At 44.3% G+C, this 22436-nt stretch overlaps 1 protein-coding gene across 1 annotated transcript; it reads left to right on the top strand.

The window, feature by feature from the left end:
• Positions 1-3405: 3405 nt before the first annotated feature.
• Positions 3406-16827, top strand: GLYAT (glycine-N-acyltransferase). The gene is made up of 6 exons (XM_004016495.6): positions 3406-3513; positions 6834-6929; positions 11865-11972; positions 13388-13514; positions 15730-15901; positions 16328-16827. The coding sequence occupies exons 2-6, from the start codon at positions 6852-6854 to the stop codon at positions 16728-16730; spliced, it is 888 nt and encodes a 295-aa protein (XP_004016544.2). The 5' UTR covers positions 3406-3513; positions 6834-6851; the 3' UTR covers positions 16731-16827.
• The last annotated feature ends 5609 nt before the right edge of the window (positions 16828-22436 follow it).

Raw genomic sequence — 22436 nt, 5'->3', positions numbered from 1 at the left:
GATGCCGACCCCCTCCCCACCTTCGAATTCCCTGGATCCAGCAGGGCTGGACCCTGGCACCATGTGTCTCCCCATTGGCTATAATATGCTGGTCTCATCCTCCCCTGGTGTGCAGGGCCCTGTCAACTGGCCTCTGTTTTTCGCACAAGGGGGGACTGAGCTGTTTATTAGCTTTGAGTTGGTGTGTCTAGGTTTGGAGAGTGTTTTATAAATAAGTGCATTTGTATTGTATCATTTTTATTAGATTCCATGTACAAGCAATAAAATTGTGCTTGTCTGTCTCTGTCTGGCTGACTCCACTTACCATGATAATCTCTAGGTCCATTCATGTTGCCGCGAATGGTATTATTTCATTCCTTTTATGGCTGAGTGATACTCCATATATATGTGCTCCACATTATATGCATATGTATGTATATACATACTCCACATTATATGTATGTATGTATGTATATACATACACTCCACATTATATGTAAGTGTGTGTATATATGTATATATATATATATATATATACCCATTCCACGTCTTTTTCATTTCATCTGTCAGTGGACATTTAGGTTGATTCTATGTCCTGGATATTGTATATAGTGCTGCTATGAACACTGAGGTGAACGTATCCTTCTGAATTAGAGGTTTTGTTTTGACCAAGAGTGGGATTGCAGGACCATATGGTCCCTCCATTAGTTTTTTTAAGGAACCTCCATACCATCCTCCATGGTGTCTGCACCAATTTACATTCCCACCAAAACGTAGGAGGGCTCCTTTTTCTCCACATTCTCTCCAACAGTTGTTATTTGTAGACTTTTTGATGACGGCCATTCTGAGACAAAAGCGCTTCAACAGCCTTTAACCTTGGAGGAAGAGTAATGAATAATTTAGTAAACTTCAACCCTAGGATACCAGATGGAGCAATAATATTCTAGGAAGGCAGAGGTAACCATGTGTAAACTTATGCTGTGCTGGTCTATGGACTGAAGGAGCATACAAGCTTTTCCAACTTTCTAGACGTTAATCACCCTTGTCCCTGCTCCTCTGATCAGAGTGACTCCTTCCTTCCATAAAGAAACTGTTCACTAACTTGTAAACAAGGATAAGAGTGACAAGGACAAGGACCCAGACAATGTCAAACATCCTTCCTTAGCTGTTTCACCCAGTGGACTATCTTCTCCATGAACCGACTTTCCTTTCTGAGGATGGCAGGACAAGTGTTCGTGTGGGATCCAGGGCACTTTGGAGTGAAAGGCGCTGGGCTGAAATTCTATCTAACTCAGCCACACTGACCCTTAGTTTCCTTTTTGATAAAAGTGAAACTCAGGCCCAAGTTGAACCATTGTGGGGATGTTTAACTGTAGCCTCAGAATGGACAAGGAAGAGAACACAGCTCATCCTAAGAAAAGGAGGATCCTACAGCTTTAGGATTCTTGCAAATTATCTGCTCTGCATTGTGGGAGTCCAGCCCCAGTGGATCCAGGGTAGTTCAAAGTGGGGACAGCGTCAATGTCTGAGGAATTAATTGTTTAATTAAAGATATGGAGGGAGATTAGAAATAAATAGTGTAGTAGGAAAATAAGTGGAGAAAAGAGGCTGAATAACTTGGTTTACGCAGAAAACCAATAAAACTCCGAGACAAGGAGTTTGCACCACCTACGTAGGCCACAGGCGCCTTCCCGGTCTCCCGAAGGCGTGGGGACACAGAGTGCCCCTCCCCCCCGTTCAGATCTTAGAAGCCCAGGCAAAATTAGTAGGCTTGGCGAGCCTCCGCGCTCCAGATGGGAATTCAGCAGAAAAGAAGAGAACAAGAAAAGACCACACGGGGGAAACCAGTCTTTCCAGGAACTGGTCCGTTTCTTTATTTTCCAGGTCGGCTTTTATACTTTTAGTTGTACATAGAGATAAATGTAAGAAACAGTGTCACACAGGGTCAGCTGCTCCGACCCTTATCTAAAGACAGTGTTCTCAGCATATCTTTGTTCTTACAAGGTTCTTACATTTGTTTACAATATCTTCTGGTCTGAAGACCGATTAACATTTTATGGCCCCATATTTCTTTCTATTGATAAAGGTTTAGTCAATCAGAAAACTTGTTTCCCCTTAAGATCTACTTAGTCTTAAGATAGTGATAAAGTTACATTCTTACATAGGAAGGACACAATGATTTATAAGAAAGAAAGAAGAGTAAAGTGATCTATAACAAAGAGAAAATTCATCAACTCAAAAGTCTAGTATTGCTAACATCAAAACTATGATTTTTTTTTTCTACATTCCAATTACATCGATTAACATGCTCCCAGGTGCCTAAGGATATGGAGGCCTGGCAGCAATCATTAACTCAGCAATGAAACCCTTCACCAACTTTATTTTTATCTTTAGAAAAACCCTATACTAACTAAGAGTTTCAAAATACTCCAAACTCTCTGTGCTGTTTATGGTTGAGAGGTTGTAAACAATCATGTACATAGTAGCAAGAATGTGGATAATTCTGTCACACAAGCTAGTCTGCCAGCAGAGAGGTTTTGGGGCTGAAACATCCTTTTCATGCCCAGGAGAGTCATTAACTGGAGTCCTAAGTTAACTCCTTTTCAGAGAGAGGTGGTGGGGGATAGCCCCCTGTATAATGTCAGAAGAATAGGTGAAAAGCACAGTGCAGGAAGGCAGGCAGACTCTGGTTTTGGGGCAGATGCACGAGCAGATCCAGCGAGGCTCCCTTAAGGCCCGACTTGCCTTTGCCTGTCCAGCCCCTTAACCTCATGACCTTTGCCATGGGCGGAACTCCTTGTGCTGGCTCCCAGCACTGCATATATGTAAAAAGAGAGATAAATTATGCAAATCCCACTGGAGCCCTATCTTTCCTAATATCCTACTCATTGCAGGTACTTGAGAATGTGAAGTGCTTTCCTGGTGGTTCCGTGGTAAATAAGCCACCTGCCAGTGCAGGAGATGCAGGTTTGATCCCTGGGTGGGGAAGATCCCCTGACAAAGGGAATGGCAACCCATTCCAGTTTCTTGCCTGGACAGAAGAGCCTGGCAGGCTACATTCCATGGGGTTGCAAAAGAGTTGGACATGAGTTAGCAACTAAACAGCAGGAACAACAGAGACCGGGAAGGGGAGGAGGGTGGTACTGTCTACCAAGTGTGACCAGAGGTCTGGCCTATTGGTTTCATGCAGCTTGGATTTCAGAGTAGCCACAGGGCCTGTGGGCAAACAGCAGCCTGGTGTTTCACAAAGAGGAGCTCACATGCACACTGGCAGCCTCCCAACCTCTCAGACCCGTTTCTGCAACACGAGACCCAGACAGCAAGGGCTGGGTGTCACAAACACCAGCTCCTACTGGTTTACCTTAGTGCAAGGTCCACATCGCAAGCCTCCACTTAGCAGTCTCTGCAGAAAACATCCCTAAAGGCACTCAGCAAGACACCACCAAACTGACTGCATCTAAGAGAAATTTCATCATCTACAGAGTGCTCCTCTTCAGGTGTTCCTGCAAAGCTTGTGTGAAGACAGCATTCCAGGTAAGTACCCGTTCCAAAAAAAGAAAAGGATAATCATTGCTCTGTGACATCTTCTCCACTTACGTAAGACAAATCAAAGTGCTCATATTGTCTTATGCTCAGAATACGATGATAAATATAAGGAAAAGGAATAGCTTCAACTTAAGAAAAGTGTATCTGGCACCTATTCTGGAAAACGAAACTTGTTAGGCACCATGAAAAAAATCTTGCATTTTCCAGATCTGAACTAATAAAGGAATGAGGAAAGATCTGGGCATTTCCCGGAAGTGTGTGGGTAAATGGAGCCCTTAATATGTGAAGACAACACTCTCAGCATCACCCTGTTTAATCCTTCTGGTCATATTTTAAGATAGGCAGCATTTTGTCTCCTTGAATGATAAGAAAGTTGTACTTCATGTCAGAGAGGAAATGAGCAGATGAGTAAGGACAAGAATACAGAACAGATCTGCTGTGATGAACTTGCTTTAAAGAATTCACTTATACTGCTACTACCACAATCCATTCTTTTGCGTTCTCTGTTGAATTTATGCCTGCGTATGTGATGTCTGAGCTGCTTTATGGCCTACATTTTCTCATTTTATTTTAACTGTCTCTGGCCTGTCCCTATGTGTGAAGAATGAGGTGACTATCGTGGAGGTGTGTCAGTTTACATTTCCTTTCTCAGTGGCTGCACACTGCACTTTTGTTCAGTCCTTGCTCATGATCATGTAGCTTAATCAGTTTCTGCTGAGAGCATTTTTTCTTCCTTTTGAATTGTTTTCTTTGGCTTAATTTCTTCTTCTGGGAATAACTACATCAAAGGTTCGGATTTCACTCCCCAGGACACTGCCTGTTACCCAGTTCTGCTGCTCACGGTGAGCGTGTACAAAGCCCTGTAGTCTGTCCGGATTCCTGTCTTGGTTGCTTTCAGTCTACTTGATTTATAAATCTTGGGCTCAGTTGTTTTCAGTCTACCCACCAAGCATGGTTGTTGGTTCCTATGTGCATCCTTGAAGGATGGTTCTAAAGTCTATGCTTTTCAGGAAATATGGTGATATCACACCCCACAGCTAGTTTAAAAACTTTATTGAAGTATAGTTGATTTATAATGTGTTAATTTCTGCTGTACAGCAAAATTATCCAGTTATACATATTGAATACATATATATTTTTATATATTCCTTTTCACATTCCTCTCCACTATAGTTTATCACAGGATGTTGAGTATAGTGCCCTGTGCTGTACGGTAGAACTTTGTTTTTGACCCTGACATCCTGTATGTAATAGCTCACATCTGCTAACCCCACACTCCCAATCCTTCTCTTCCCGACCGCCATCCCCCCTTGACAACCGCAGGTCAGTTCTCCACGTATGTGAGTCTGTTTCTGATGCACACGTATCTTCCCTCGTGTCACATTCTAGATTTCACTTCCGGGTGATATCGCATGCTGTTTATCTTTCTCTTTTTGACTTTCTTAGCATGATAGTTTCTAGATCCGTCCATGTTGCGGCAAATGGTATTATTTCGTTCTGTTTTATGACTGAATGCTATTCCACTATATATATATATATGCGTGCGCATGTGTGTACATATATCATATCCTATCTTCCTTCCATTCATCTCTCGATGGACGTTCAGGGTGTCTTCATGTCTTGGCTGGTATAAACAGCGCTGCTGTGAACAGAGGTGCACGCATCTTCCTGAGTTATAATTCTGACTATATGCCCACAAGTGGGATTGCTGGATCAAAGGGCAACCCTATTTCCAGTTTTTTGAGGAATCTCCATACTGTTTTCCATAGTGACTACATCTATTTACACTCCTACCAACAGTGGAGGAGGGTTCGTGTTTCTCTATACCCCCTCCCACAGTTACTGTTCGTAGACTTTTTAATGAGGGCTATTCTGACCTCACCCTGCAGGGGTCATTTTCTACTCGGGTAACCTCCTTGTGAGCTGCCTTGAGATGAAAGGGAAGATTAGCCTTCAGGAAGGCCATTCTTCCTACAGCCCCAAGATCTTCAAATAGGACTTCTCTGGCGGCTCAGTGGAAAAGATTCTGCCTGCCAATGAAGGCGAAACGGGTGTTACCCCTGTTCCTGGAAGATCCCACGTGCCATGGAGCAACCAAGCCTGTGACCGCCGCTATTGAGCCTGTGCTGTGGAGCTCACGCGCCCAGAAACCATGCTCCGCCACAGGAGACGCCACTGCGGGGAGAAGCCCGCGCACTGCGGGCAGAAACTTGCGCACTGCAGTGAGAAACTCGCGCACCTCAGTGAGAAACCCGCGCACTGCAGGGAGAAACTCGTGCACTGCAACTTGAGAACAGCCCCGGCTCGCTGCAACTAGAGGAAAGCCTGAACAGCAACGAAGACCCAGTAAAACCAAAATTAAATAGATAAAATAAATAAATTTTTAAAAAATCCTCCAATACACAAGGGTCTGGACTTTTCTTCAAGACATACCTTGGTACAAAGCAACTGGAAACCTTTCCCATGTCCAGCATATATTACCTACTCAATACATATATGTTGATTGGATTAATCAACCTCTATGTCTCTGGAAGGCGGAGTTACTAAACAGGTGAGTACAGCTTTTCTTGCATCAAATCATCCTCATCACCCACTTACTGAGGGCATGTTATGTGCCAGATGACAGAGGATGAGATGGTTGGATGGCATCAACGACTCAATGGACGTGAGTTTGAGTAAACTCTGAGAGCTGGTGGTGGACAGGGAGGCCTGGCGTGCTGCGGTCCATGGGGTTGCAAAGAGTCAGACACAACTGAGCAACTGAACTGAACTGAGTGGAAGAAACGTAACAGACAGGATAATAAATAAGATGAGGTTCCTGCCCAGAGGAGAATACAGTCTGGAAAAGTAAACTCTAGCCCAGAGTAACAAGTTTTGTAATGCAGGTATGCAAAAGCACTTACCAGAGCAGAGAAAAGGGAGTGATTGTTCTGTCTGAAGTAAGAAATAAACAGGGATCACCGTCCAGTAGAAATTATCACAACATTGTAAATCAACAATACGCCAACAAAAAATTTTAGAAAACAAATACAATGTGAATGAATGAGCCAGTTCTTTGACACATAGATCAAAATAGACATTTCATTTTTAGGAATTGAAAATGGGACTATGTATTTGCATGGTTTTTCTATATCAATATGCATATATTGGTTTATAACTAGAGCTGATTAGACTATACAGTGTATACACATGAGAAATAAAAGAGATACTGAAGAGGGCTCTGGCAATCAGCATAGAACTTGCTACTCTTGCTCCTGAATCTCCTCCAGCTCCTCTCACTCATGGCTATTTCCCGGTTGTCTCTCTAGGCTTAGGTGTCTTGCACAATGTTCCTGTTGCAAGGCGCCCAGATGCTGCAGATGCTGGAGAAATCCTTGAGGAAGAGCCTTCCTGTGTCCTTAAAGGTGAGAATGGCAAATTCTTGGGGCGTTTTCCCCTTGAGGAGTGAGGCCTAGGAAGTTCCTGTGAATGAAGAAGAGAGACTAGTGTTGGCTGAGTGCCTATTCTGTGCCAGGCCTTAGAGCATGTTTCCTCTGGTTTAGTGTGCATAACCTCTCTGGAAGATATTCGCTGTTATGCCCACATCACTGCTGTGAAGATGGAGGCTTGGTGAAGTGACTTGCCTGGTACCCCAGATAGTGAGCTGTAGTGCTATGGTGTGAACATAGGAATGCCTGAGACCTAACATGGCTTTTTTCTCCAAGTTGAATCAAAAAGTGTTCCCTTGCTCCTTTTCAAGAAACATTCCATAATAGCACTGGGAATTTGCCCAGAGCTGTCCTACAAAATTAGCTAAGACTGAGACTGTATGTTAATTTTTAACTTTTTCTCCCTAAAGGAACAGTTGGCAGATCACGAGCCTCCTTTGAAATTACCAATGAATCAATTTCTATTTGACTTGAATTTCCAAGTTTCTCTGAACATACTGCACATCAGACTATTCTGATAGCAAGGCTGACACTGAGGATCTCTGTTCACCTAGTACAATTGATCAGAAATGTTAGGATTAAATAGGGAATACTCATAAACGCCCCCTCCCAGAACTGTTCCGTAGCAGCTCTACTGATTGGCTGAGGTCCTCGCCTGTGCTTTTCTTTAGCAATGAAAGGGATGGTATCCGTTCCAGTGGAATTTAAATGCAACCATGTGTCTGTGGGGGGTTTGAGCAAACTCTGGGCCATCGTGAAGGACAGGGAGGTCTGCCGTGCTGTGGTCCATGGGGTTGCAAAGAGTCAGACACGACTGAGTGACTGCCCAACAGCAACAACGTGTGTGTGTGTGTGTGTGTAACAATCGTTTTTCCCTGAGATAGTTTTTGTTTTTAGGTCGAATTAGAAACTCGATTTCTACTGTTTTGTCAGACACTCCTACAAGATGCATACAGTTGAGATTAGGTAAATGCATTTTTCACCCCCTGACTCTCTAATAGATTTTGCTGCTTCTTCTTTCAGTATAAAGGTGGAAAATGTTAGCAGTATTTTATTTCTAGATTATATGGCTTCATTTATTAGAAATAGACTAACGGGGGTACTCCCTAGTGGTCCAGTGGTTCAGACACCACACTCCAAGGCAGGGGGGCCAGTTCCGATCCCTGGCCAGGGAACTGGATCGCACGTGCCAAGCAAAAGGGGCACAGCCAGCAACTAGAGACTGGCATGCTGCAACTCAGACCTGGGGCAGCCACAGAAATATTGAAAAAGAGAGAAATAGACTAATGAAACAACTCACCCTGTCTTTAAATTACTGCCTGAAAATGACTCCAGATCAACTAATTTAAAACTAAAAAACCACCCCCTTCAGTGGATCCAACTAAATACGAATCTGTTACCTAGTTTTAGAGAACTTCTTTCACTTAATAAATCCTCAAGATCCAGGCAAACTCTCAGAGAAACAGTCAGTTTTTCTTAGAGATGACATCAGTTATACATTTTAAGAACATTTGCTTAAGATATTTTTTATGGTGAGTAGCTATTTTTTAATATTCTTCAGCCTAAAACTTTCTCCTCAAGTTAAGTGGACTCCAAACATTTCGAGAAAATTGTTGGTGGGTCCTAAGGGCCCTTATTTGGAGCATCTCTGTGTTAAGAAAAGGTGGTCCTCTTGGGTCCCCAGCTTTCATGAAGAAATAGCATTTGTTTTATATTAGAGATACACATTTTACCCTAGTTCAAATCTACAGTAGTTACTTGCCAGGTACTTTTAATGGAACTATAACCTGGAACTCAATACTTGAGTCTCAGTTCAGATAATGTCCATATGTCATCCTAAGTGTTGGATATTCAGTACATTTTATTGTGTGTGTCAACTCCAGTTGAGTCCGTTTAAAGTAGTTGCCTGACTCACTATGTTCTGAGTTTGATAGAAAAAAGGTTTTAATTAATTCAGCCAGAGGAATAAGAAAGAGTAACAGATACACATATTTTCAGATCTTGTAATGAATCATATATTAATATAAAATGGTTTTACAGACTTCCCAGGTGGTGCTAGTGGTAAAAAATCCTGCTGCTAATGCAGGAGATGCAAGAGACGCAGGTTCGATCCCTGAGTTGGGAAGATCCTCTAGGGTAGGAAGTGACAACCCACTCCAGTATTCTTGCCTGGAGAATCCCATGGACAGAGGAGCCTGGTGGGCTGCAGTCCATGGGGCTGCAGAGAGTCAGACATGACTGAGCCACTAAGCACAGCACATAAAATAGTGTCACAGCCCCCAAATGCCGAGGTGTAAAAACACCTGTATTTTGTCAGACCCCACTCAATGTCCATTCATGGCTGAAAACAATAAATTTGGGTAAGATCAGTCAACGTAGACTTTGCTCCTCTTTCTGCATGATCTAACATCAATAGTTCACGTGAAGTGGAGAGTGGTAGGAGGGAAAGATGTTGAAAAGTCTTTGCTCATCATTAACCACGGTAGAAGTCGTTCAACTGGATAACTTTTTTTTTTTTTTTTCACCTTTGGTCTCTGGCAGTTTCCATGCTGGTATCTGCAGAGGTTTCATGTCCATAAGTCACGAGGCCCATGGTAGAATTTATTCACTGCTGCATTCCCCAACCCCCAAGCAACTAGAGTGTTTAAGATCCATGGATGCCCTCATGCATTCTCTCCTTGCTTTTCCCTCTCTCTCAATAGCCTGTGCAACACAGTGGGGTTGAGATTCCAAGACTGGACTCAGGCCACCGGATTCCACAGTCCACTCTCTTGAGCATTTTGCTGTAGCCTTTGCTTATTGGTGGGAGAAAATTGCCTTTCCAAGGGGTTATGAAGACATGTGAAAGAGTTTTAAACATGTCCATAACCTTTCAACTAGCAATTACCTTCTGAATAATGTAAGGAAATAGCAGGTGCCCATGCAAAGATATCTGTGCAGGCATGCTCTTTGAAGAACTATCTGTTAAAATGAAAATTTGAAACCAGCTGAAATGACCTTTAACAGGCAAAGGTACAAATGAACTGTGGTATTGATTCCGTATAATGGAATCCTCTGGAGCAATTAGAACATAATTTAAAATTTTTTATATTTATGAACATAGAAGTACTTCCATGATTTATTCAGTGGGGGAAAAGATCATGTATCTGATCATTTTATGCTTGTAAAACTGTGTATGTCCATGAAGTTCTCTGGTGGCTCAGATGGTAAAGAATCCACCTGCATTGTGGGAGACCTGGATTTGATCCTTGGGTTGGCAAGATCCCCTGGAGGAGGGCATGGAAACCCACTCCACTATTCTTGCCTGGAGAATCCCATGGACAGAGGAGCCTGGTGGGTGGCAAAGAGTCAAACAGGAGGTGTCAAGAGTCAATGAGGTGGCAAAGAGCTAAACACGACTGAGTGACTAAGCATAGCACATGGGTATGACTAGAAGACAGTCTGGGAAAGGATAACAATAAATCCTTTAAACAAACAAACAAAAAATAAGAGTGACGCTCTTAAGATCACTAACTTCATTTTCCCAAATATTTTGCCATATGCACGTATGGTGTATACTTGTTGTTGTTCCATTGCTCAGTCGTGTCCGACTCTTTGGGTGCCCGTGGACTGTAGCACACCGGGCTTCCCTGTACTTCACTATCTCCCAGAGATTGCTCAAACTCACCTCCACTGAGTCAGTGATGTCATCCAACCATCTCACCCTCTATTGACCCCTTCTCCTCCTGCCCTCAATCTTTCCCAGCATCAGGGTCTTTTTCAACGAGTAGCTCTTCACATCAGGTGGCCAAAGTATTGGAGCTCCAGCTTTAGCATCAGTCCTTCCAATGAATATTTGGGGTTGATTTCCTTTAGGATTGACTGGTTTGATCTTCTTGCTGGTCAAGTGACTCTCAAGAGTCTTCTCCAGCACCACACTTTGAAAGCATCAGTTCTTTGGTGCTCAACCTTCTTTGTGGTCCAACTCTCACAACCATACATGACTATTGGAGAAACCATAGCTTTGACTAGACAGACCTTTGTCAGCAAAGTGATGTTTTTACTTTTTAATATGCTGTCTACGTATGTCATAGCTTTTCTTCCAAGGAACGATCTTTTAAGTTTATGGCTGCAGCCACCATCCACAGTGATTTCAGAGCCCAAGAAAAGAAAATCTGCCACCGCTTTCATTGTTTCCCCATCTATTTGCTATGAAGTGATGGGACCAGATGCCATGATCTTCGTTTTTTGAGTGCTGGGTTTTAAAACAGCATTTTCATTCTCCTCTTTCACTTTCATCAAGAGGCTCTTTAGTTCTTTTTCACTTTCTGCCATAAGGATGGTGTCATCTGCATATCTGAGATTATTGATACTTCTGGAAATATTGATTCCAGCTTGTGCTTTATCCAGCCTGGCATTTCGCATGATGTACCCTGCATATGAGCTAAATAAGCAGGGCAACAATACACAGCCTTGATGTACTCCTTTCTCAATTTGGAACAAGTCTGTTGTTCCATGTCCGGCTCTAACTGTTGCTTCTTGATCTGCATACAGGTTTCTCAGGAGGCAGGTAAGGTGGTCTGCTATTCCCATCTCTCAAAGAATTTTCCAGTTTGTTGTGATCCACATAGTCAAAGGCTTTAGTGTAATCAATGAAGCAGAATTAGATGTTTTTCTGCAATTCTTTTGCTTCTTCTATGATCCAATAGATGTTGGCAATTTGATTTTTATTAGATGGGAAGAAAAATTTCTCATTTCACTTTAAAAAAGAAAAAGGTTTCATGTGGAGATTTTTGACATAGATGCCCTATTTGTCTTTTTTCCACTATAAAATTTCATGATTCATAGAAATAAGCCTTGTCCTGATCAAAGAAAGTGCTTTGCCTTCCCTTCCTGGTAAGCTCACCCCCTCACTTTCTCTGCACACTGCAGGTTTACGGGACTGTCGTGCACATGAACCATGGAAACCCATTCAACCTAAAGGCCCTGGTGGACAAGTGGCCTGATTTTAGGACAGTGGTTGTCCGCCCTCAGGAGCAGGTAAGGGGCCAAGGGCAGAATGAATGTCTTATGTATATCTTTGCTGTGTGCCTAGCATGTGCCTGGCAGTGTGGTGAACACTGGAGATACAGAGATGAAACGCAGTGATAGTGAACAGGTTCCTCTCCTCAAGAACCTCAGAGTCTGGAGGGAAACATAGATAGATAAATAAATCATAATTTAGCATAAAGTGTACAAGAACAGAAAATGTACAGCATACAAAGAAATCACTGGTGAAAACTGATGAGCTATGGAGGTTGAAGATGGAAGTTACAGAATCAGGTGGGAGACACCTCTGAATGGATGTTTCATCGGAACTGGATTTGGTTGATAAATACATCTTTGTTAGGTCAAAAAAGAATGTAGAACATTCTAACCAGAGAAAGTGGCAAGGACAAAAATAGGAAGGTATAAAACAAGACAAGTGATAATAAAAGCAAACTTAGAATTTCTGTATGCATTCTGGAAAAATATTAAAAAGTAGTAATATAAATAGTTCATATATTTCAAAGACAAAACATTCTAAGTTCATTAAAAATATCCAGTAAAATTATAGCTTTATAAATACATAAATATACTTTTCCTGAAAATAATGTTATTTAAAAACTGGAAAAAAAACATAGTTAATGAATAAGTTTATATTGATAAAAACTGAACTAAAATAAAATTATTTAATCTTTTATCTTCAATGGGATATTAAGAAACAAAATTTGTTAATGGTGTAATTGCTGAGTTGTGAATGTATTTTTGTGAAACATATTCCAAACATTTTTTAAATTCTATAATTCTGCACTAGCTGTTATGTTTTTCTGTGACTTTTTCTTCCAAATAATCTCACCCTTTTTTAAAATAATTTGACAGGATTTTTCTACATAAGTGATTTCATTGTTTTTCTGTAATTACAGTTTATTCAACTAGTGTAATATTGTAAGTAAGCATTTCTAATAGGTTTTCATCTTCTTTGTCCTAATTAAGTATAGATAGAAATTTCAACCCAGAATTATCAATATCGAGATTTAATATTGTCATCCTCTAGTTGGTATAATCAATAAGTATTTGAAATAAGAAAAAATTATTCTTGCAACAGAAACTTTTCCTTGTCAATTGTTTTTATCCCTGTTGAGGAAATGAAAATATAGAAAAGTGGTTTCTAGATAGTTGTGCCTTTGTTTGAGTGGAAATTTTGACACAATGTATATAAGATTCTTCAGTTTTTCATCATAAGTTGAATACATGAATAGTTTATAGCTTATACCTCATAGCTTAAATGATTTAGAAAAATTTGTAATGCACAAATACAGACAACAATATTTTAGTACTTAAAAATACCACAGTTTAGTAGATTTTAGGGAAATAGTATTAAAATTATGAAAAATAAGAAATTTATTTTGTCCCCCATTTCTTTATGATAACAGGACATGAACGATGACCTTGATCACTACACTAATACTTACCACGTTTACTCTGAAGATCTTAAGAATTGTAAGGAATTCCTTGACTTACCAGAAGTCATCAACTGGAAACAGCATTTGCAGATCCAAAGTAAGTAACAGGAATGGGCTCACATCTCCATCCTAGCAATTTCTTCTTGTCATCTGTCCTTTCTCCAAGCTCCAGACCCTCAGCCTACTGTCAACACTTTTGTTGTTGTTCAACTACAGCTGTACATGTAAAGGGGAAGAAACACCCTCCAAGCTTGTATGGGCTTCTATAGAGGACTGTACATCGTCCCCGGATAGCCAAGGATTTGTGCCACACTTTGCTGACATAAGCCGAATGTCTTAGGATGGTTGGGTATCAGAGCAGAGCTTGCCCCAGGGACTTTCCTGTGGCTCAGCCAGGAAAGAATCCGCCTGCAATGCAGGAGACCTGGATTCAATCCCTGGGTTGAGAAGATACCTTGGAGAAGGGAACAGCTACCCACTCCAGTATTGTGGCCTGGAGAATCTATACAGTCCATGGGGTCACAAAGAGTCAGACATGACTGAGTGACTTTCGCTTCACTTGCAGACATAACCAGGGTGCCTTAGGATGGTTGGGTATCAGAGCAGAGCTTGCCCCAGAGACTTCCGTTCTTAGCTCACCTCTCAGGTCACAGAGAACAGGTGTCGTGGTTATGAGCATCCTCTCCAGAGTCAGACCACCTAGCATGGCATCTGCCTGTGACTTTGCTACGTGATCCTAGCCAGAGACATTATCTGAGATCATGATTTATGTATATAGAATTGAGAATAATCAGTTCAGTTCAGTTGCTGAGTTGTGTCCGACTCTTTGTGACCCCATAGACTGCAGCATGCTAGGCCTCCTTGCCCATCACCAACTCCCAGAGCTTGCTCAAACTCATGTCCACTGAGCCAATGATGCCATTCAACTATCTTATCCTCTGCCGTCCCCTTCTCTTCCCACCTTCAATCTTGCCCAACATCAGGGTTTTTTTCAAACAAGTCAGTTCTTCACATCAGGTGGCCAAAGTACTGGAGTTTCAGCTTCAGCATCAGTCCTTCCAATGAAGGACCCAAAACACAGAAGTGTTGAAAAGATTCAATGAAATCTTGACCAGGAATTGCTGAGTACAATGCCCGGATGTTTCAGTTCATTTCCCTGCAGGTGGGCTGGGCTTGGCAAGGCGGTTGTTCTGTTGGTCTCCTCTGGGTTTACATATGCAACTGCAGTCAGCTGATGGTTGGGCCATGGGCTGGTTTCTCTGGCATGGCCTCACGTATGTCTGAACGATGGTCTGACTGTCAGAGCTGGCTACTTGTGGTCATACCACTATAGGCGCACACGTCCTCAGTGAGCTAGCCTAGGCCTATTCATGCGGTGTTGATCTCAGTTCAGTTCAGTTCAGCTCAGTCTCTCAGTTGTGTCCGGCTCTTTGCGACCCCATGAATCGCAGCATGCTAGGCCTCCCTGTCCATCACCAACTCCCGGAGTTCACTCAGACTCACTTCCATCAAGTTGGTGATGCCATCCAGCCATCTCATCCTCTGTGGTCCCCTTCTCCTCCTTCCCCAAATGCAAAGAGATGGTGAGCCACACTGCGCAAGCATTTTTGAGCCCCTCCCTGCATCAATATACCCTTTCCCAATTGGTGAAATCCAGTCATATGGTCAAGGTCAGACGCAGTGCAGGAGGGGGACTATTCCAGGGAACGGACACAAGGACATGTGGGCAAAGTGAGGACCATTCCTGCAACCATCTCTGCAATCATCTACCATACTGGAAACACAGTAAGTCCTCCATAGATGGTGGCAACTATAATGATGATAGCTCACCTTCTTCGGTCACCAGAACCACATGGTTATGTAGCCCAGGAAACTTAGGTCTTGGTATGACCATGACTGAATTCCTAGACATGTTTTCAATTTTGTAAAACAAGGAAAATTGTACAGATCTTGACTACATAACCCCAGTCATACAGGAGCAACACCAAAGCGTGAGGGGCTCAGACCTGTCCAACTCTCTGTGACCCTATGGACTGCAGATTTTCAGGCTCCTCTGTCAGGGGAATTCTCTAGGCAAGAATACTGAAGTGGGTTGCCATCCCTTTCTCCAGGGGATCTTCCCAACCCTGGGATTGAATCCGGGTCTCTGGCATTGCAGGCGGATTCTTTACTGGCTGAGCCACCAGGGAAGCAGCCCCAAGCCCATCCCCAAAGTTCTCTGTCTATAAACCCTCAGATACTCCTACTCCACCGGAGAGCTTTTCCTTAGAATGGACTTAAATCATGGCATGTCTCCTTATAATCCCATCTAGGTACACAGTCCAGCCTGAATGAAGTAATACAAAATCTTGCAGCCACGAAATCCTTCAAAGTCAAGCGATCAAAAAACATTCTCTATATGGCATCTGAGACAATAAAGGAACTGACTCCATCCCTGCTGGGTGTAAAGAACTTACCAGTCAGAGATGGTAAACCCAAGGCCATGTGAGTTTGATAATAGCTACTCTGCACCACTTACACCTCTCATTACGCAAGTAGCCTCCAGCCTTCTCTGCCTGCTTTTACCCTGGCTCCCCACAATCCATCTTCTTCAAAGCAGCCAGAATAAGCTTTTTAAAAAATGTAATACAAGCCGTGTCTCTCTCCTGCTTAAAATAGGCCACCAGGTCGTCTCCTGTGGAGCGAGTCAGGCAGGCCTATGCTGCCCTCTCTCACCTGTCTTGCCCTTCTAACTCACTCAGTCCAGCAGCATCAGCCTCTTTCTCATCCTCCATCCTCACAAGCTCAGCCACAGTCCAGGACTCTTTGCCCTCTCTCCTCCACCTCCTCTGTCTCTCAGGATAATAGAGGTGGGGACAGATGCAAACCTCTAAACTCACAGACTGTGCTTTTCTCTTGGAACACCCACAGAGACCCAGAAATGTTTAAGCTCTCGTCTGCAGATCCTAGCCACGCGGCTTTGGTGAACAGATTCTGGCTTTTCGGCGGCAACGAGAGGAGCCTGAGGTTCATCGAGCGCTGTATCCGGAACTTCCCCACCTTCTGCCTGCTAGGGCCCGAGGGGACCCCTGTGTCCTGGTCCCTGATGGACCAGACGGGAGAGATGCGGATGGCAGGCACCCTGCCTGAGTACCGGGCCCAGGGGCTTGTCACCCATGCCATCTACCAGCAGGCCCAGTGTCTGCTCAAGCAGGGCTTCCCCGTGTACTCTCACGTGGACCCCAAGAACCAGATCATGCAGAAGATAAGTCAGGGCTTCAACCACGTGCCCATGCCCTGCGACTGGAACCAGTGGAACTGTGAGCCTCTGTGAGCGGCCCTGAGCGGGAGCCGGCGTGGGGAGGCCTGAGGACGCGACGGGGGACTGGGCGGTGGAGAGGAGAATAAACTGCGGCTGCGATCACCATGAAGGCGTGTGGCTGTGATCCCTGTGAAGGCGTGTGGCTGCCATCACTGTGAAGGCGTGTGGCTGCCATCACTGTGAAGGCGTGTGGCTGCCATCACTGTGAAGGCGTGTGGCTGCGATCCCTGTGAAGGCGTGTGGCTGCCGTCACTGTGAAGGCGTGTGGCTGCGGACACTGTGAAGGCGTGTGGCTGTGATCACCGTGAAGGCGTGTGGCTGCGGTCACTGTGAAGGCGTGTGGCTGCGGTCACTGTGAAGGCGTGTGGCTGCCATCACTGTGAAGGCGTGTGGCTGCGATCCCTGTGAAGGCGTGTGGCTGCCATCACTGTGAAGGCGTGTGGCTGCCATCACTGTGAAGGCGTGTGGCTGTGATCCCTGTGAAGGCGTGTGGCTGCGGTCACTGTGAAGGCGTGTGGCTGTGATCCCTGTGAAGGCGTGTGGCTGCGATCACCGTGAAGGCGTGTGGCTGTGATCCCTGTGAAGGCGTGTGGCTGCGGACACTGTGAAGGCGTGTGGCTGTGATCCCTGTGAAGGCGTGTGGCTGCGGACACTGTGAAGGCGTGTGGCTGCGGACACTGTGAAGGCGTGTGGCTGCGGTCACTGTGAAGGCGTGTGGCTGTGATCACTGTGAAGGCGTGTGGCTGTGATCACCGTGAAGGCGTGTGGCTGCGGACACTGTGAAGGCGTGTGGCTGCGATCCCTGTGAAGGCGTGTGGCTGTGGTCACTGTGAAGGCGTGTGGCTGCGGACACTGTGAAGGCATGTGTGCTTGGGGTCCCGGGGAGCCGGTGTGAATGGCCAAGAGGCCCAGTTCTGGCCCTGCACTCAGGTCGTGCCACGCTTGCCTCAGAGGTCTCCGCACGAGCAGCGGCCAGTCCTCCCGTGGTGGGTGCACACATTCTGCTCCCCACACTCCCGGCACCCCTACCAGGCTGGCTCATCAGCCACATGTTGCCCTGAACAGATTCCCCTGGGACTCTTGGGGTGGCAGTGGGGAGAGCCTCACTGCTTTGTCCAGGGAAGGATAATACCTCCTGGCCTTTATGACCTAGTCCTGAGTTTCTGTGGCTTTTCCCTTAGTGAAGAGCAAGTAGACTACTCATTAGGTCTGCAGCGGTTACCTCTCTTCTTTCTGCTTCACAGCTACATTAAACATGTTACACGCAAGGATATATGAGACATTACGCTAAACACCATATGCGTGATATAGCAGGGAGCCTTACTAAGAAAAAGACGTATCTGTTAGCCTGCCCACTCCCTATGGTCACTCCAGAGAAAATGATTCAATGTTGTTTCTGAAAGCTGAGCTTCTTAAAGCCACCAGAAGCCCTCAGACAATAAAGAGATGCTGTGCTGTGTTTAATTGTACAAACTGAAGCTCAGTGGCTCGTGACAGGGACAGCGTGAGTGAGTTTAGGGAGAGGACAGTGGGCACAGCCAGACCCAGCGAGGCGGGGATCTATTGAGGATGCAGCTGAGGGCAGGGTGGCACAGCACATGTTTCTGCTGGTCCTCATGACCTTGGCACCTCCCTTCAGGATGCCCAGCTCTGTGTGGGCCAGACCATTGTCTCATGGGAGAGTCTGGTTGCTGGTGTGCCGAGCTGTTCCATCTGGTCGGGACGGGCTCGGGGGAGAGCTTCCTGCCCCGGTCCTGCAACAGCCTGAGCACCAGAGCCGGCAGCAAGTAGCACCTGCACGAGGGTGATCACCTGGTCAAGAACCTGCTTCTGCTGGTCCATCTAAGCTTGAAATTCGGCTCTGCAATTGGAGGTTAGGGCCTCTACTCACACACATGCACACATATCAGTACATGCATACACACACACACGCATGCTCAGCACTCTTTTTGCTCCCAGCTCTGAAGCAGCAGCAGTTGGGTGTTTGTGGTCTTTTGTGTCCTTTTGTCCATAATTTGCCTCAACTGTGTGCGCACATACTTATTTTAGTCACTTAAAGTGTGGCCCCCAAAACAGCGTCAGTGGCTTATTTGAGAATTCTTAGACTCCATCCAAGACTCCTCTAAAAGATAAAGTCTAATGAAGTCTGTCTCCTCTTTTTGTGGTTATATGAGAAAACACCCTTGTACCTGTAAGATACACGACATATTTAAATATTAAAGGGTGAAGTCTGAAAATGTTGCAAACGTTAATAATGTGGCTCTAGGTAAAGAGTACCTGGTGTTCATTTTACAATTCTTCAACTTTAATAAGTTTGAAATTCTTCCAACATATAATTTTTAAAGCATTATTAAGCATTAGAAGCTTTCAGATTATCCTTTGATAAGAATAATCTATAATACTCATCAACTTGCTTTAGACTCATTTCTATTAATTTTCTTTCTGTAATTTTCTGTGTATTATTGTGGGTTCAGTTCAGTTCAGTTCAGTTACTCAGTCGTGTCCGACTCTTTGTGACCCCATGAATCGCAGCACGCCAGGCCTCCCTGTCCATCACCAACCACCGGAGTTCACTCAGACTCACGTCCATCGAGTCCATGATGCCATCCAGCCATCTCATCCTCTGTTGTCCCCTTCTCCTCCTGCCCCCAATCCCTCCCAGCATCAGAGTCTTTTTCCAATGAGTCAACTCTTCACATGAGGTGGCCAAAGTACTGGAGTTTCAGCTTTAGCATCAGTCCTTCCAAAGAAATCCCAGGGTTGATCTCCTTCAGAATGGACTGGTTGGATTTCCTTGCAGTCCAAGGGACTCTCAAGAGTCTTCTCCAACACCACAGTTCAAAAGCATCAATTCTTCAGCGCTCAGCCTTCTTCACAGTCCAACTCTCACATCCATACATGACCACTGGAAAACCATAGCCTTGACTAGATGGACCTTAGTCGGCAAAGTAATGTCTCTGCTTTTGAATATATTATCTAGGTCGGTTATAACTTTTCTTCCAAGGAGTAAGCGTCTTTTAATTTCATGGCTGCAGTCACCATCCGCAGTGATTTTGGAGCCCAGAAAAATAAAGTCTGACACTGTTTCCACTGTTTCCCCATCTATTTCCCATGAAGTGATGGGACCAGATGCCATGATCTTCGTTTTCTGAATGTTGAGCTTTAAGCCAACTTTTTCACTCTCCACTTTCACTTTCATCAAGAGGCTTTTAGTTCCTCTTCACTTTCTGCCATAAGGGTGGTGTCATCAGTATATCTGAGGTTATTGATATTTCTCCCAGCAATCTTGATTCCAGCTTGTGTTTCTTCAGATGAATGCATTTCTGTATTTTATAAGCATTAGTCTTCTTTTCACACTCAGATTATAACTTTGGCCAGGGGTTTCCCTTATAGGTCAACTGCTGTGTTCATTTGACATGATCTTATTAATTTTTAAGTATTTTCTTGCTTTCCAGCATGAAAATCTCTAACACTAAAAATAATTTAAAAATTAGTTAAGTCTTATGAAGAACCTGCTTTTCCCCAAAATGGAATCAGCTGCTTTTCCATGTTCCAGTGTTAAAATTGTATTTGAACCCAGAATCTTTACAGATGTATAGATTAGCATCTGTAGAATCTGAAGAGATACAGCACACATCCTACTGACTTGCTTTAAGGACAAATTAAAGAATTCAGATAAACTACCGAACGTAGTGTCTGATTCTTTGTAAATACTCAACAAATTTTTATCACTGTTGTTACAATTTCACTGGAAACATTCAGGAAACCCTTGAAGCAAGTATGTCCATCAAGATAGGAGACGTGCACAGATGTTGCTAGCCTGCACGCTAGGGCCCAGGATCTGCAACGAGAAGCCACCACGAGGAGCAGGCCCTGCACCGCAGCTGCAGAGCAGCCTCCCGCGCGCCACCACTGGAAAAAAGTCCAGGCACATCAGCAAAGACCCAGAGCAGCCAAAAGATGAATAAACAAATCTGTAAACTATACATATAAAAAATAAAATAAAATATACTTATATACTTAGTGCAGTGAACACAGATAAAGTAATTAGCAGTTTCTGGCTGTTTTAGAACGTCTATTTAGCATTCAAGTTACTTACAAGCGTCTCTTTATAGTTGATTTGATTGGATAAAAATTCAAACAAGAGCTCCATCATTTTTTTTTCTCTTTTTGTCATCATATATGTGTTGAAAAAAATTGGGTTGTTTGTCTTGTAGATTTTCCCATATTCTGAATTTAATTTGTTTTTCCAAAGCCTACATGTTGTTTAACCTGTTCTCTACCACCTGAATTTTCTGTAAACTTGCAGTTAGATCAAGAGTCTTGGTCAGGTTCAGGTTTAATTCTACAGCAAGAACATCTCATAATTGTGTTCTTGCACTTTCTACTGCATCACATTAGGGTGAATGTTAAGTGTGTTTGTTTCTCTTTTCTGATGATCAGATGGATGTGGGTCCAGATACTGTCAGACTTTTCCAACCATTATAATGCTCCCCAATAGCTATTCCTCAGTATTCAAGTATGGCTATGAGAGTTGGACCATAAGGAAGGCTGAGCACCAAAGAATTGATGCTTTTGAATTGTGGTGCTAGAGAAGACTCTTGAGAGTCCCTTGGACTGGCAGGAGATCAAACCAGTCAATCCTAAAGGAAATCAACCCTGAATATTCATTTAGAAGGACTGATGCTGAAGCTCCAATACTTTGGCCACCTGATGGGAAGAGCCAACTCTTTGGAAGAGACCTTGATGCTGGGAGAGATTGAGGGCAGGAAGAGAAGGGGATGACAGAGGATGAGATGGTTGGATGTCACCACTGACTCAATGGACATGAGTTTGAGCAAGCTCGGGTGATGCTGAAGGACTGGGAACCTGGCGTGTTGCAGTCCATGGGATTGCAAACAGTCAGACACGACTGAGCAGCTGAACAACAGCAACGGTCTTGTGAAGCACCCCAGAGCGTGAAGGAGGTGTTGGCACGCGTGAGCATAAAGATTGCACCACACTGAGGACTGACCTTCTGTCATGTGACCCTTGGCCAGGGACCTGAACTCTTACTTCCAGTGAATGATCACTGGTGGTTCAAGGAATTCCTGGAAATTCTCCAGAGGGTTGGAATAGACTTCACTGATGTTGCATTCTGTGAAGGTTAGAAAGAGAAAAAGAAATCCATTGATAAGGTTTTGGGGAAAAAATGTTGGGGAACCTGTGGGAAGTCATTCTTTTCACAAAAAACGAAACTGTGGACCAAGTATGCCTCCTGCCATATCCGCAAAGGACACTGTGGCCACCAGCCACACCAGCCATGCCACACCTCCCACCATCAAAGGTGAGTCCCAGGGAGACTCAGGATGGAGACAGGATTCCCAGCCCCACAGTCACCCCCACATGGTGCACCCCAAGAGGACTCAGGGTGTGAAAGCAAGGATGCCGGCCCAGATCTGGAGGCACATGTCAAAGCAATGATTTCGGTGAAGCTAGACTTTTGCATCTCTCCATACGTAGGACAGTGCTGGGTGGGGGATGGGGAGGAGGACATGCGCTAGACGTCCGGGCTTGGCACACACGGACCACTGTATCTAACAGGCACATATGCCTGAAGGGCTGGTGCTGAAGCTCACGCTCCAATGCTTTGGCCCCCTGACGCGAAGAGCGGACTCATTGGAAAAGACTCTGATGCTGGGGAAGATGGAAGGCAGGAGGAGAAGGGGGCGACAGAGG

The sequence above is a fragment of the Ovis aries genome, chromosome 15 (genome assembly GCF_016772045.2).
Source record: "Ovis aries strain OAR_USU_Benz2616 breed Rambouillet chromosome 15, ARS-UI_Ramb_v3.0, whole genome shotgun sequence".
NCBI classification, from domain to species: Eukaryota; Metazoa; Chordata; class Mammalia; order Artiodactyla; family Bovidae; genus Ovis; species Ovis aries.
Note: the sequence above shows the minus strand (reverse complement) of the source record. Positions and strands in the feature narration are given on the sequence as shown.

What these genes read in the sequence shown, in the direction of transcription:
- GLYAT (XM_004016495.6), top strand. Translation starts at nt 6,852, where the DNA reads ATGTTCCTGTTGCAAGGCGCCCAGATGCTGCAGATGCTGGAGAAATCC. An exon ending in GCCTTCCTGTGTCCTTAAAG is followed by an intron (nt 6,930 to 11,864) that starts GTGAGAATGGCA and finishes TGCACACTGCAG; the next exon opens with GTTTACGGGACTGTCGTGCA. An exon ending in ACAGCATTTGCAGATCCAAA is followed by an intron (nt 13,515 to 15,729) that starts GTAAGTAACAGG and finishes AATCCCATCTAG; the next exon opens with GTACACAGTCCAGCCTGAAT.